The following is a 12613-nucleotide window of genomic DNA, read 5'->3' as shown; positions in this document are numbered from 1 at the left end:
AAGCGGGGCTGGAGCTCACTGGAAGCCAGGCTTGTACTCACCCGATGTGGGACTTGAATTCAAAACCATGAGATCGTGACCTGACTGGAAGTCAGATGCTTAATGACTGAGCCACCCAGGTGCCCCAAATGTCTGTGTTTTAAAGTAACCTGAGCTAATCCCTCTCTGTGTTGCAGTTTTTGTAAGGAAATTAATTTTTAACTTTGATTTATTTTTGAATTTTTTAATGTTTGTTTATTTTTGAGAGTGAGAGAGACAGGGCATGTGTGGGGGAGGGGCAGAGAGAGAGGGAGACACACAATCCAAAGCAGGCTCCAGGCTCTGAGCTGTCAGCACAGAGCCCGACGCGGGGCTCGAACTCACAGACTGCGAGATCATGACCTGAGCCGAAGTCGGCGGCTTAACCGACTGAGCCACCCAGGCGCCCCTTGATTTAATTTTTAAAATGATTAGGTAAGTCCTTTATGTAGTTCCAAAGTCAAAACTATAAAACCAGATGCATTTATAGAAGTCTAGCTTCTATCCCCATCCCTTTATTCAGTCCTCTCTTAGGTCATAGAGGTGATGATTTTTGTCAGTTTTTGGCTTAGTTATATTTAAAAAAATGTAATGCAATATGTACACGTTTCTAACCTCTCCCCTTTCTTAGATTAATGGGATATATATCTTCTGCACTTTGCTCTTTTTTCGTTCAATAATGCATCCTGGAGATGACTCTGTAGACCTATACAGTGAACTACCTCATTATTCCTTGGTATAGTTGTGTAATACTCCACTGTCTGCCCCAATCACCCCCTACTGATATATACTTGAGTTATTACAGATGGTACTGCAATGAGTCGTTGTGATGTTGTGATATAATACGAAATATATAAGGGTGTCTGAGTGGCTCAGTCAGTTAAGTGTCCTGACTCTTGATTACGGCTCAGGTCATGGATTCCACGATTCGCGTGGTTCACGCAGAGCCTGCTTGCGATTCTCTCTTTGCCCCTGCCCCACGGGTGCACATGTATGTGCTTGTGGTTGTGTGTGCATGCGCGCGCTCTCTCTCTCTCTCTCTCTCTCTCTCTCAAATCTTTAAAAAAAAGAAATATATATTTGGTAGGCATCCTGATACCCGGCACAGAGCTCCCAAACCGCTTGTCCTTTCCTGATCGAGAAGGGTGATAGGAGCATCGTCTATTATAATGTTTGGTCTTTGTCTCAGGTTTCTGAAACAAGAGCTGCTGAAACCCTTGGAATATCCTGAGAGATAGGTGTGAGAGGAGTATCTTTTGTTATTTATAATAAACCCCTTGCAGCCATATCGGAGTTTATGCTGATGAGGTGACTCCTGGTGGGCCCTCAGATAGCTTTAGGATGGCAGCTGGTTGCCATAGGAACCAACCAGGTGCAAGGAACTTTGGGCCCCAACTCCGGAGAGGGAGGGGCTGGAGAATGAGTTAATCACCAATGGCCAATGACTTGGTCACGCCCACTTAATGGAACTTCAATAAAAACCCCTAATAGATGGTGCTCAGGGAGCTTCTGGATTGGTGAATGCATCCATGTGCCAGAAGAATAATGCAACCCAACTCCACCGGGACTGAAGCTTCTGTGCCTGGGAATCTGTGGTGTATAGCTGGTCAGTCAGAAGTACTGGTGGCCTAGAATTTACGATTAGCATCTGAAGTGGGGACAGTACTGTGGGACTGAGCCCTAAACCTGTGGGGTCTGCGCTAACTCCAGATAGTGTTAGAATTGAATTGAATTGAATTGAATTGAAGGATAACCAGTTAGCATTTAGAGAGTTGGAAAATTGGTTGGTGTGGAGGAAAAAAGCCACACATTTGTTGTCAGAAGGCTTGTGAGTAATAAACAGTTCATAAACCTTGTGCATGAGTCAAATTATGCTTTTGCCATTTACCTTTGGGTTTGATTCCTGAAAGTGGGATTATTGGATCGAAAGTAAGTACTAATGTAATTTTGCTAGATTTTGACAAATTCCCCTTCAATAGAGGCTCTATTATTTTCCATTCCCACCAGCAACAGAAGAGAGAGCTTGTTTCTCTACAGCCTGGCCAACAAAGCATGCTGTGAAATGCTTGAATTTTTGCCAATATAATAGACAAGAAATAGTATTTCAGTGACGTTTTACTTTTGCATTTCCTTTATGTGTGGTTTTTATACATTTAAGAACAATTTGCCCTTTTTTCCTGTCTTGTGTGTGCAAATTTTTTTCCCACTTTGTCATTTGTTATTTACATTTTTTTTTTTGTCCACCAGAAGGCATTATGTAGTCAAATGTAGTCAAATTTATCAATCTTTTGTGCCTCTCCCCCCCCCCCCCCCCCCACTTCTGGATTTTGAGTCCTTATGAGGGAACTTTATCCCAACTGCAGGTTATGGAACGATCAACCTATGTTTTCTTCTAGTGTTTCTGTGCTTTCATTTTGTACATTTCAGTGTTGCGTCCATTTGGTTTTTATTTCTCATCGATGGTGTGAGCCACGCTTCTAATTTTACTTTCTTCCGTATGGATGCCCAGTTAGTAAAATGTGTATCTTTTCCTATCGATTTGACATACTACCTTTATCACGTATAACATTTTTATTTGATAGTCAATATTAAAACATATTCTCATAATTGCTACCGATTTCTTATGAGCTGACCAAGATCATCGATAGTCTCCAGTACCACTGAGTCTTTCTGCGTGCCTGTCTTCAATAGCTGTTCCTTTGTGCCCTGTTAGCTTTGAAGTTAAAATTCTACATGTTCAGTTGTCGGGTGTGCCCAGGAAGGACACCGAGACTCTGTGGTCTCCATGCCGTTGTCTCAGACTCACACAAGCAGAAGACAATCTAAAGTAGAGGAGAGGGGAGCCTGGGCCCCTCAGTCGGTTAAGTGCCTGACTCTCGATTTTGGCTCAGGTTATGATCTCACAGTTCCTGAGTTTGAACCCCAAGTCGGGCTCCACACTGACAGTGTGGGGCCTGCTTGGGATTCTCTCTCTCTGCCCCTCTCCTGCTCACTCCCTCTCTCTCAAAAATAAATAAACTTAAAAAAAAAAGAAGAGGAGAAAAATACATTTGTTATGTATTTATTATGTGTCTAATACTGGGCTAGACATTTTTGCCGGTATTATCTCATTTCATTTAATCCTTACACTAATCCTCTGTGAGGAGAATTGTTATCCTCACATCACAGATGAGGAAATTGAAGATCCAATAGGTTATTCGTGACCAAAACCAACTAACCACAATTTGGGAATAAGGAATTAGAGGGAGGCAAAAGAGGGAGAGCAGTTTCTCATTTTAAAGAGAAATATTCGTTTGTTTTATGTTTGTCTCCGGTAAAGGGGGTAATTCCATTAAAAAATTTGGTCTGGATAACTGAGGCTTAGCCTTCCTCAAACGACGTTGGAAATCCCAGAGTTCAGTATTTTTCCAAAGAGATACAATTTTTATTTCACGGATGAGGACCCAATTCAAAAGACATGTTCTGTGTTAATGAAAAATTGTGACCCACTGTTTCGTGGGATTTGCAGAAGACCTGGCAGAATTTTCTTTGTTTAAATGTCTATATATGGTGGTCTCACAAAGTTAGATCTTTCTACAGTCAGGCAACATATCTCTCCCCACCCCACCCTTTTTTTTTTTTTTTTTTTTAGGTAAACTGTGAGACATTTGGGGAGAATACGTTTTTGCTGCCTTGCTTTCGGTTTGCCTCTATCTAAAAATCAGATGTAAAGCAGAAAAGGTAGGGAAGAATTCACATATTCTCCAGGTCTAGAGTAATGATCTGTGATGACACATTTGCTCATGAATGCATCACAGGAAGGAAAAAAGCTCTCTCTTCGAAGGTGTGGTGCTGTAAAAATAGAACTACATTTCATCTAGATCAAAACCCCATTATAAATATAGCAAATTACCATGACCTCAACCAGAGGAAGTAACAAGAGATTATGTTGTTAGGTTAAATTAGTGGACTTGTGAATGATGGGCAATTCAATTTTCAGTTCAATAGTATAATCTCACTCTCTCTTCCGTTTACCTAATAATAGATGGTACAAATGATGCTTGGAGCCAGAAAATTTGGTGTGAGGTTTTTGTTTTTGGTGGGGTTTTTTTTTGTTTGTTTGTTTGTTAGTCATTTTTGAGAAAGTAATAGAAGCATCCTTTTGACTTAGTTCCCCCAAATGAAGAAGTTCATCTTTTAGTTCCCCAAGATGAAGAAGGATCATTAAATGGAAATGTCTCCATTGTTCTTTAGCTCCATCTCCCGACGAGCAAGAAGATGTGAGCATGAGGTCCTCTGCTGGTCATTTCAGTTCTGTGTAAGGAGAGGAGCAGGGTCCTGTTTTGGTCTCTTTAGGAACCAGGATATCAAGGTTCCAATCCCCACCGTCTTACTAATCAGTTGTGTGGTCTTTGATGACCTCGGAAACCTTTCTGGGCCTCAGAAAGCTGTTCTGAGGCCTCGTCTATCATACAAAAGAAAGCTCTAGATCAGTGTTTTTCCAAATCGTGTTACTTACACTAACGTTTCGAAAAACAGTTGTTTTGTACATCAAAAGATGCCCCATTTTGGAGCTGAAAGTAATTTAAAATCCAGTTCACCTCGGGGCGCCTGGGTGGCTCAGTCGGTTGAGCGGCCGACTTCGGCTCAGGTCACGATCTCGCGGTCTGTGAGTTCGAGTCCCGCGTCGGGCTCTGTGCTGGCAGCTCAGAGCCTGGAGCCTGTTTCAGATTCTGTGTCTCCCTCTCTCTGACCCTCCCCCATTCATGCTCTGTCTCTCTCTGTCTCAAATAAACATTAAAAAAATTTTTTTTTTTTTAAATAAAAAAAAAATCCAGTTCACCTGGTTAAAATAACACTATGGGGCTTTCTATCTCGAGAAGTTCTGAAATATTTAGCAGCTAAACAAAATCATCAAAGAGTCCCTGTCATTTTGTTCCTTTTCTAAATTGGCATCCTCACCACGTTGGCTCAGATTCCTTGACGGGCTCACAATGGCCGTAGCCATTCCAAGCATCGCTCACAGTTAAGACAACGTTTGGGGGTGAAGAAGATCCTTTCATTCTGAGCATCTCTTTTTATCATTAAGAAACAGCTTTCCCAGAAGCCTGCTAGGAGCTTCCAGATAAGTCCCAATGGCCAGCCTTGTTTTATGTATCCAAGTAGAAACTGACCACCAACAAGGGGAATGGGACCGTGACTGGTTCGGACCAATCATAAATTTCTCTTTTTGGCTGGGGGTGAGTTTCACCTACCCCAAAGCACAGGACTACATAATAACATGGGGTAGGTACTGGAACAAAATCACAGATCCGTTAGTAAGGAGGAAGACTTTGGCAAAAGGTCACTGGGTGGGCAACCATCATGAATTGCTCTAGATGGTTACGTTTGAGCTTTGCTGGGTTAAATAAAACTTAAGAGATTCCTTTATGAGAGGGCTTGTCAGAGCCTTTGCTATGCTAATAGGTATCACCTCTGTGGGGGAGTTAAAGTATTTGGCTTTTTTTTTTTTTTAAGTTTGAGAGAGAGAGAGTGTGCGCACATGTGTGTGAGCGGGAGAGGGGCAGAGAGAGAGAGAGAGAGAGAGAGAGAGAGAGAGAGAATTCCAAGCAGGCTTCACACTGTCAATGCAGAGCCCAACGTGGCTTGCAAGCTTTGAGATCATGACCTGAGCTGAAACCAAGAGTCAGACGCTTAACCAACCGAGCCACCCCAGCGCCCCGTGTTCAGCATTTTTCAAACTTATTTGAGCCCAGAAATCTTTAATTTTCCTGTCTTCCCTCTGCTATTTGCCAAATATAAATTAAGAAACTTCCCTTGAGCTAGGCACTGTACAGATTGGATGCTCTTTGTCCACAGAATGTGTTTGGCCTTTGTGTTGGGGTGTAGCTGTACATCTAGGACTAGATGTCTCATAAGGTCCCTCTGCTTCCAGAATATAATATTTTGAAATATTATTCCTAGTTCAGCTTTAATGATAGTACATCTTCTTTAGCTATGCTTTGGAAGATTCTGGTTTATGCTACAACAGGGCACCTTCCCCTACTGGAATCACTCACGGAGCTTTAAAAACTTGCAAATCCCGGGGCGCCTGGGTGGCTCAGTCGGTTAAGCGTCCGACTTCAGCACAGGTCGTGATCTTGCGGTCCGTGGGTTCGAGCCCCGCGTCGGGCTCTGTGCTGACAGCTCGGAGCCTGGAGCCTTTTTCGGATTCTGTGTCTCCCTCCTTCTCCGACCCTCCCCTGTTCATGCTCTCTCTCTGTCTCAAAAATAAATAAATGTTAAACAAAAATTAAAAAAAAAACACAAAACTCGCAAATCCCAAAGCTCTGTCTTTGGGATTGCCGTGACCAGTCTTTGAGGACAAACCTGGGAGTCCCTGTTTTATGAAATCCTCTCAGGTGATTCTGACGATTGACTAAGTCTGCTTACCTCTGCTCTGCATGGTGCTGTAATGTTGGCACCTTAGTTTGGTCTCTTGCTTCAAAGGCACCAGGGCAACAGAAACAGTCCCAGCCACCTTAGCACCAAGAGGGAATCCAGATCATGGAGGACTTGAAGGGGTGGGTCCGGGGTTTCTGGGGGTTGCTCATGGCCACTGCGGGTCTCCCAGCGTGCTCACAGGCAGCAGGCGTGACCTTCCCACCAGTTGTCTTCAATTTGGTCTTGGAACTGGCGTGGGCAGCTGTAAATAAATGCCCTTTGGCTTTTGCTGCCCACTCTTAAAAAACAAAACTGTGTGTAAGTGGACCTGGGAAGTTCAAACCAGTGTTGTTCAAGGGTCAAGTGTATGCATACTTTCTCATATATTTCCTAGCTCTGTCTACTGAGATGACTTGAGAACGATGATAGCCCCAAAGCAATGAGTACACCTTGCCCCTATGTTTTGGCTTCTACATATCCCTTTCCACTGAAAGGAACCAGGGATCCTTGGAGAAATGGCTCCTTAAAGGGCTGAGGCAGGAAAAGTTTAAGATGAGCGTGGAATATTTTGTACCAGAAAGGAAGAAAGTGCTCACAGGCTGAGGATAAGAAGGACACAAAAGCCTGTTTTCACAATTTGATCACCCAGTTAGCAAGACATTAATTTGAGGGTAACATTATAACCCAGTGAATGAGAGACTAGTAACAGATTGTGACTCCTTGGATAACAGGAAACTGTGAGTCCATACAGATATAAATAAATGAGTGGCTTGGAAGGGGATGAGGAATAGGTATCTACATATTTTTAAAGCATCTCTGCACAAAATATTAGTTTACATGGGAGGAAAGAGTAACTTTGCAGTGGGGAGGTCTGGCTGACACCGCCTTAATCAAGTGATCAAAGTAAACATCATCAATAAAGGGGTGAATAAAATGCAGCAAGAGAAACAAAACGTCACTTCTGTGACAGTCCTGTCAAAGTTTCATAACCTGAAGCTAATCACGAAAAAACAATCAGACAAAGGCAAACTGAGGGATAGTTTGCAAAATAAACTAGCCCACAATCTTCGAAAGTATCTCAAAACATCACGAACGTGAAGGAAAGATTGAGGAACTGTTCTAAACTTGAACGAGACTAAAATGAAACAAGTGGTTCTCAACTGGATCCTCTGGATCCTCTGGACAATTGGAGAGACTTGAGTCTGAAGACTGTTAGTAGAAATCCATCAATGTTAATTTTGTGATTTTTGTTAGTTACCTTGTAGTTACAGGGGCAGTGTCCTTGCTTGTAGGATATATACACGCAAGTGTTTGGGGTGTGGTAGGCAGCATGTCAACTGACTCTCAAATGGTTCAGAAAGAAAAATGCTGTTTTATTTTTACACCTTTCAGTAATTTTATCATTCTTAAAAAATTTTTTGGGGGGGCTCCTGTACGGTTCAGTCAGAGGGCATGCACCTCTTAATCTCGAGGTCCTGAATTTGAGCCCCACGTTGGGTGAACAGATTACTTAGTTTTTCTTTTTTATCAAGAAAAAAAAATCACAGCTGTATCTGGTTCTGTAACAAATTATAAACTCATATGAGTGTGTGTGATAGGGTGGGGAGATATTATTTTAGAATTAGTTTATTCAGGTCCAAATAATGAGAAATGTCATAAGTGAATGCTTATTCAGCGTTTGCTATATCTTAAATAAACTGATGGGGGGGGGTGGGGAAGACATGTCCCTTTCCCATAGTAAAATAAAAGGAGGAAATACAACTTGGACCATAACCACTAGAAAAACATTCAGCTTTTTATTAAATATTTTTTTAAAGCATTAATTAGGTCATAGTAAGTTAAACTCGTTGTTGTTGTTGTTGTTGTTTTGATACATGTTTTTGTAATGAAATGTCCTGTGAAAACTTGGCCAGATCCGCTCTTGTGATTTAGCAAGAAAACCTTCGAAAATCGAATCTTTGGGCCCGCCTTGAACTAAAGCTACATCTTCTTAAAGCCCTTCTTGAAAGTAAGCTCCTAGGATTGGAGACCTTCTTTAGGTCCTTTTCATCCCAAAGTTTGTTACTTGGCGATCAGAAGGAAAGATTTATTAAAAAAAAAAATTTTTTTTTAAAGTAGTTCTGCTCAAGCCCAGCATCTAAAAACTCCTTTTCCCTTCATGGTAAGATGCTAGCTGGCCCAATCAACCCTGATCTCCAAGACTTAAGAGTCTCCTCCTTCTCTGAAGTAGTGTCAGGCATGATAGGTTTTCTCTCTTCTTTTTTCTTTTCTTTTCCTCTTCTCTTCTCTTTTTTTTTTTTGTTTTTAAACTATGAAGCTTTGTGTCCATGGTCTGGTCCTCATTTCATAGCCCTGAATCCAGGGCAGTGTGCCACGGGAGGCTACCATGTTGCATTGCACTCAAAGTATATTTTTTCTTGTGACCGTAATTATGCTCCTTCCCATAGGCTGCTCCACTGTGAGGCCTGCAGCTGCACCGAAATCCATATTTGCTGTGGCAAAGAACGTTACACGATGCTCAATATTTGCTTGTTGCAAAGAACGTTACACGATGCTCTCTGGTATATGAGCGGGCTCTCCTTTGAATTTCGAACTCCGTGAATCGTCCTTCCGCTTTGTTTTTGCTTCAGAGTACAACCGTGTGATGTAGTTCATGTAGCTCTTCGAGTGGAAAGCTGAAAGAAAAGCAGGTCGAAGATGAACATTCCTTTTGAACAACAGTGCACCCGTTCGTTTGGGACACGTTGACTGCACGTGGTCTGGTTAGGTCCATATGTTAATGTCTTAAACATCAAATCAGAAATCGATGGATGCATATCCTATAAATGGTCTGAATGCATTGCCAGAGTCTGATTTTTAAAAAGTCTTACGTAAACAATACGCTAACCACCCTGAAATAAAATATGTAGACATTTCTGCTGTAAAACCCAACAAATAAAAACACACGTTGCATTTGGTAAATTTTATACTGAAAGTCACAGGGCTTACGGGAAACAGGACCACTCAAAGCCCGTTAACTATACACAGAGGCTGGAGACAGCTCCAGAGGATGCTTTTTAAGTGAGCGAAAACAGCGAAGTTGAAATGTCAGGTCTGAGGGAGCCAAGGGAAGGAGGATGGACGTAGAGGTTGGAGCCCAGGGGGAAGTACCACCTCCCACCTCTGTGGCAAGCCCCTGGGATTGGACCTTTCTGGGGAGGGAGCCCTGAGTGAAAGTACTCATTTTCTTAAGTTGAGATGCAAAAGGCTTTCCTGAGCTCAGGGCATTTTTTTCTCCTGCTAAAAGTTACAATTCAACACCCACTGTTCTAGTGCCCCTCACTTGGGAAAATTGGCATAGGAAACAATCCAACTTACGCCTCATACTGACGTTATTCTCCTACTTGCGGGTCGAGTACACAGACATTGACGTTATAGAAACACATGCGATACAACAGACTTTCTGCACCTCACACACACTTCCCCTCACACCCCCAGTTCTCACAGTCTGCCCTCTTGTTCCCCCCTCCCAGCCAGTAAGTGATTCTTCCCACTTCACACCCTACTGGGTCAAAGCAAAAAAAGGGCAGAGGTGTTGTGAAAGACCGGCTTCCTACAAAAACCTCAATAAAACCATTAGAAACTAGCAGCAAAGCTCTTCTGCATGTCTTGCAACTCTTGGCAGGGGGAGGAAGTTAATTTGCATGGAGGAAACAAAACGGTTGGAAGGTATAAGATTCTTTACTGTAGCGCTGGTTGCTGTCTACTGGATTTTTGTCAAACACACACACACACACACACACACACACACACACAATCTCCTTTTAGACCCTTCCTTTCACTCTTTGGAAACATATTTTGCTTGGGAAACTGCAATGGAGTGCTCCAAAAGCCCCCAAACATTTCTGCTTGAATCAGTTAAGCCTTGTGTTCGTTTATTCAACACACATTTGTCAAACACTCCATTCGCATCAGGCCCTGTGTTAGAATCTGCGGACACACTGAGATCAACCCAGCTCTTCACCACCCAAAGGAGATCTGTGGTGGCTAAATCAACACATCAAAAATGACCAGTTGGGGGGCGCCTGGGTGGGGCAGTCGATTAAGCGTCCGACTTCAGCCAGGTCACAATCTCGCGGTCCGGGAGTTCGAGCCCCGCGTCGGGCTCTGGGCTGATGATGGCTCAGAGCCTGGAGCCTGTTTCCGATTCTGTGTCTCCCTCTCCCTCTGCCCCTCCCCCGTTCATGCTCTGTCTCTCTCTGTCCCAAAAATAAATAAACGTTGAAAAAAAAAATTAAAAAAAAAATGACCAGTTGGTGCGGCAAGTGCTGGACTGTCAAGGTGTCTGTGAGATACCCCTCAGCACAAGAGGGACATACAGTCTACGGGTGTGTCTGGGTGTGACAGTCAGGACACAGAGATGGCTTCCCAAAGGAACTTAATGGTCTCTACTTTTCATTTTGGAAGATGCACTTGTGTGCTACACAAGACGATTTAGGTGATTGACTTTCTAGTGCTAAAAATCAGACTTGGCGTTTCACCCTCCTCCTTCAAGACAACAAATTATTTTTCAAGTTTTAGGTCATGTAGGTGACTCACTTTGGTCCTTTTTCTCTTGGGATGATGTTTCTTCATTATTTGACCTCGATTTGTAACTTTCCAGCGTGTGTTCTGAAATTTCATTCTCTGCAAGAAAACTGTGTTGTTAGTTTCTGATGTCACACATCACCTATGTGTAGAAATGTATTTTGAATAAGATGATCCTTCTGTCTACACAATAGTGGATTTACCCCTGCCCCTCCCATACATCATGCCCTCATTCATTTAGAGAATTGTTTTTGTTCTTTGCTATGATTCCTGCAGGCACTGTGCTAGGCAGTGTAAGAGTTGTGGAAATCAAATGACCACAGATTAGAATCAAGTATTGTTCTTTGAGATGGAATGATTCCAGGAGGCCTTAACGAACCCTGGGGGTGAAGCATTAACGGGGGGACTCTGCAACTATACGATGACATTTGCCTGTTGCGCAGGTACAGCCGAAAAGCCAGGCTTTGTCTCTAGGTCTAATTATGATGAACGTTGGTCCAGCTGAATATATAGAGAGAGTGACATCAAACCGGAAGTTGTACTTTTAAGAGGGTGAGAGCCATTCAAAGAGGTAGTGTATTTTGCCTTGGGACATAATGAGTTCTCTGCTACTGGGGATGTTGGAGCCACATGTCGCTAAATGATCCTGGGCCAGCAGCGCCGTAATGCAAGTCACATGTGTAATTTTATAAATTTTCTAATGGCCATGTTGAAAAAGCAAAAAGAAGTAGGTAAGATGAATAATTATTAACAATTTATATTTTATTTACCTAGTAGATCTAATATGTTATTATTAGAAATGTATTTGTGTGTGTGTTTTTTTTTTTTAACTTTCTTTTAATATTTGTTTATTTTTGAGAGAGAGAGAGAGAGAGTATGAGCAGGCAAGGGGTAGAGAGAAAGGGAGACACAGAATCTGAAGCAGGCTCCAGGCTCCGAGCTGTCAGCACAGAGCCCGACGCGGGGCTCGAACTCACGAACCGCGAGATCATGACCTGAGCCGAAGTCGGACGCTTAACCGACTGAGCCACCCACCCAGGCGCCCCCGTGTTGGGTTTTCAAAGTGGGGTGTATATTTTATCCTTGCAGCACATCTCGAAAGCAACTGGCAACATTTTAAGTGCTCAATAGCCATGTTGTGTCTACTCTGTTGGGCAACACAGGTCTAAATAATCACTCAGAATTAAAGAGGGGATATCACCCTGGTACACATTTATAGAAGGAACTGAGTAGATAGTTACTCTGGATAACTTCTGAAGTCCTTCCAGCCCTGATATGTGTTGAATCTATGCATTTCAATAGGCTGAATTATATATATATTACATGCTGTCTGAATTATATATATATTACATATATACATAATATATATAATAATCTTTATGTAATACTATTATATATGATACTATTATACTATTATATATGATACTTTTATAATATTGTATGTACTATTATAGTATATATAATACTATTATAATAGCATATATAATACTATTATAATGTTATATATATATATATATATATATATATATATATATGTTTTCCCCCCATTGATAACTTTTAAACCAGAATGCTTAGCAAAAATTACTAACATATTATGGTTGAGGGAGGCTGACTGCATTATTTCAAA

The 12613-nt window shown here is 42.1% G+C and overlaps 1 protein-coding gene across 2 annotated transcripts in view; it reads right to left on the bottom strand.

Moving 5' to 3' along the window:
- Nucleotides 1–8252: 8252 nt before the first annotated feature.
- CRTAM (cytotoxic and regulatory T cell molecule) overlaps nucleotides 8253–12613 on the bottom strand; it is a 28563-nt gene continuing 24202 nt past the window's right edge. For both annotated transcript variants that reach the window (XM_047824283.1, XM_047824282.1), the window contains 2 exons: nucleotides 10999–11085; nucleotides 8253–9095 (listed from right to left, as the gene is read on the bottom strand). In XM_047824283.1, the coding sequence (XP_047680239.1) occupies nucleotides 8965–9095; nucleotides 10999–11085 (218 nt within the window). In that variant the 3' untranslated portion in view covers nucleotides 8253–8964. The remainder of the gene's footprint in view (nucleotides 9096–10998; nucleotides 11086–12613) is intronic.

This window comes from Prionailurus viverrinus, chromosome D1, assembly GCF_022837055.1.
Source record: "Prionailurus viverrinus isolate Anna chromosome D1, UM_Priviv_1.0, whole genome shotgun sequence".
Lineage (NCBI taxonomy): Eukaryota > Metazoa > Chordata > Mammalia > Carnivora > Felidae > Prionailurus > Prionailurus viverrinus.
The sequence above is the reverse complement of the archived record's forward strand: the minus strand, read 5'-3'. Positions and strand labels throughout refer to the sequence as shown.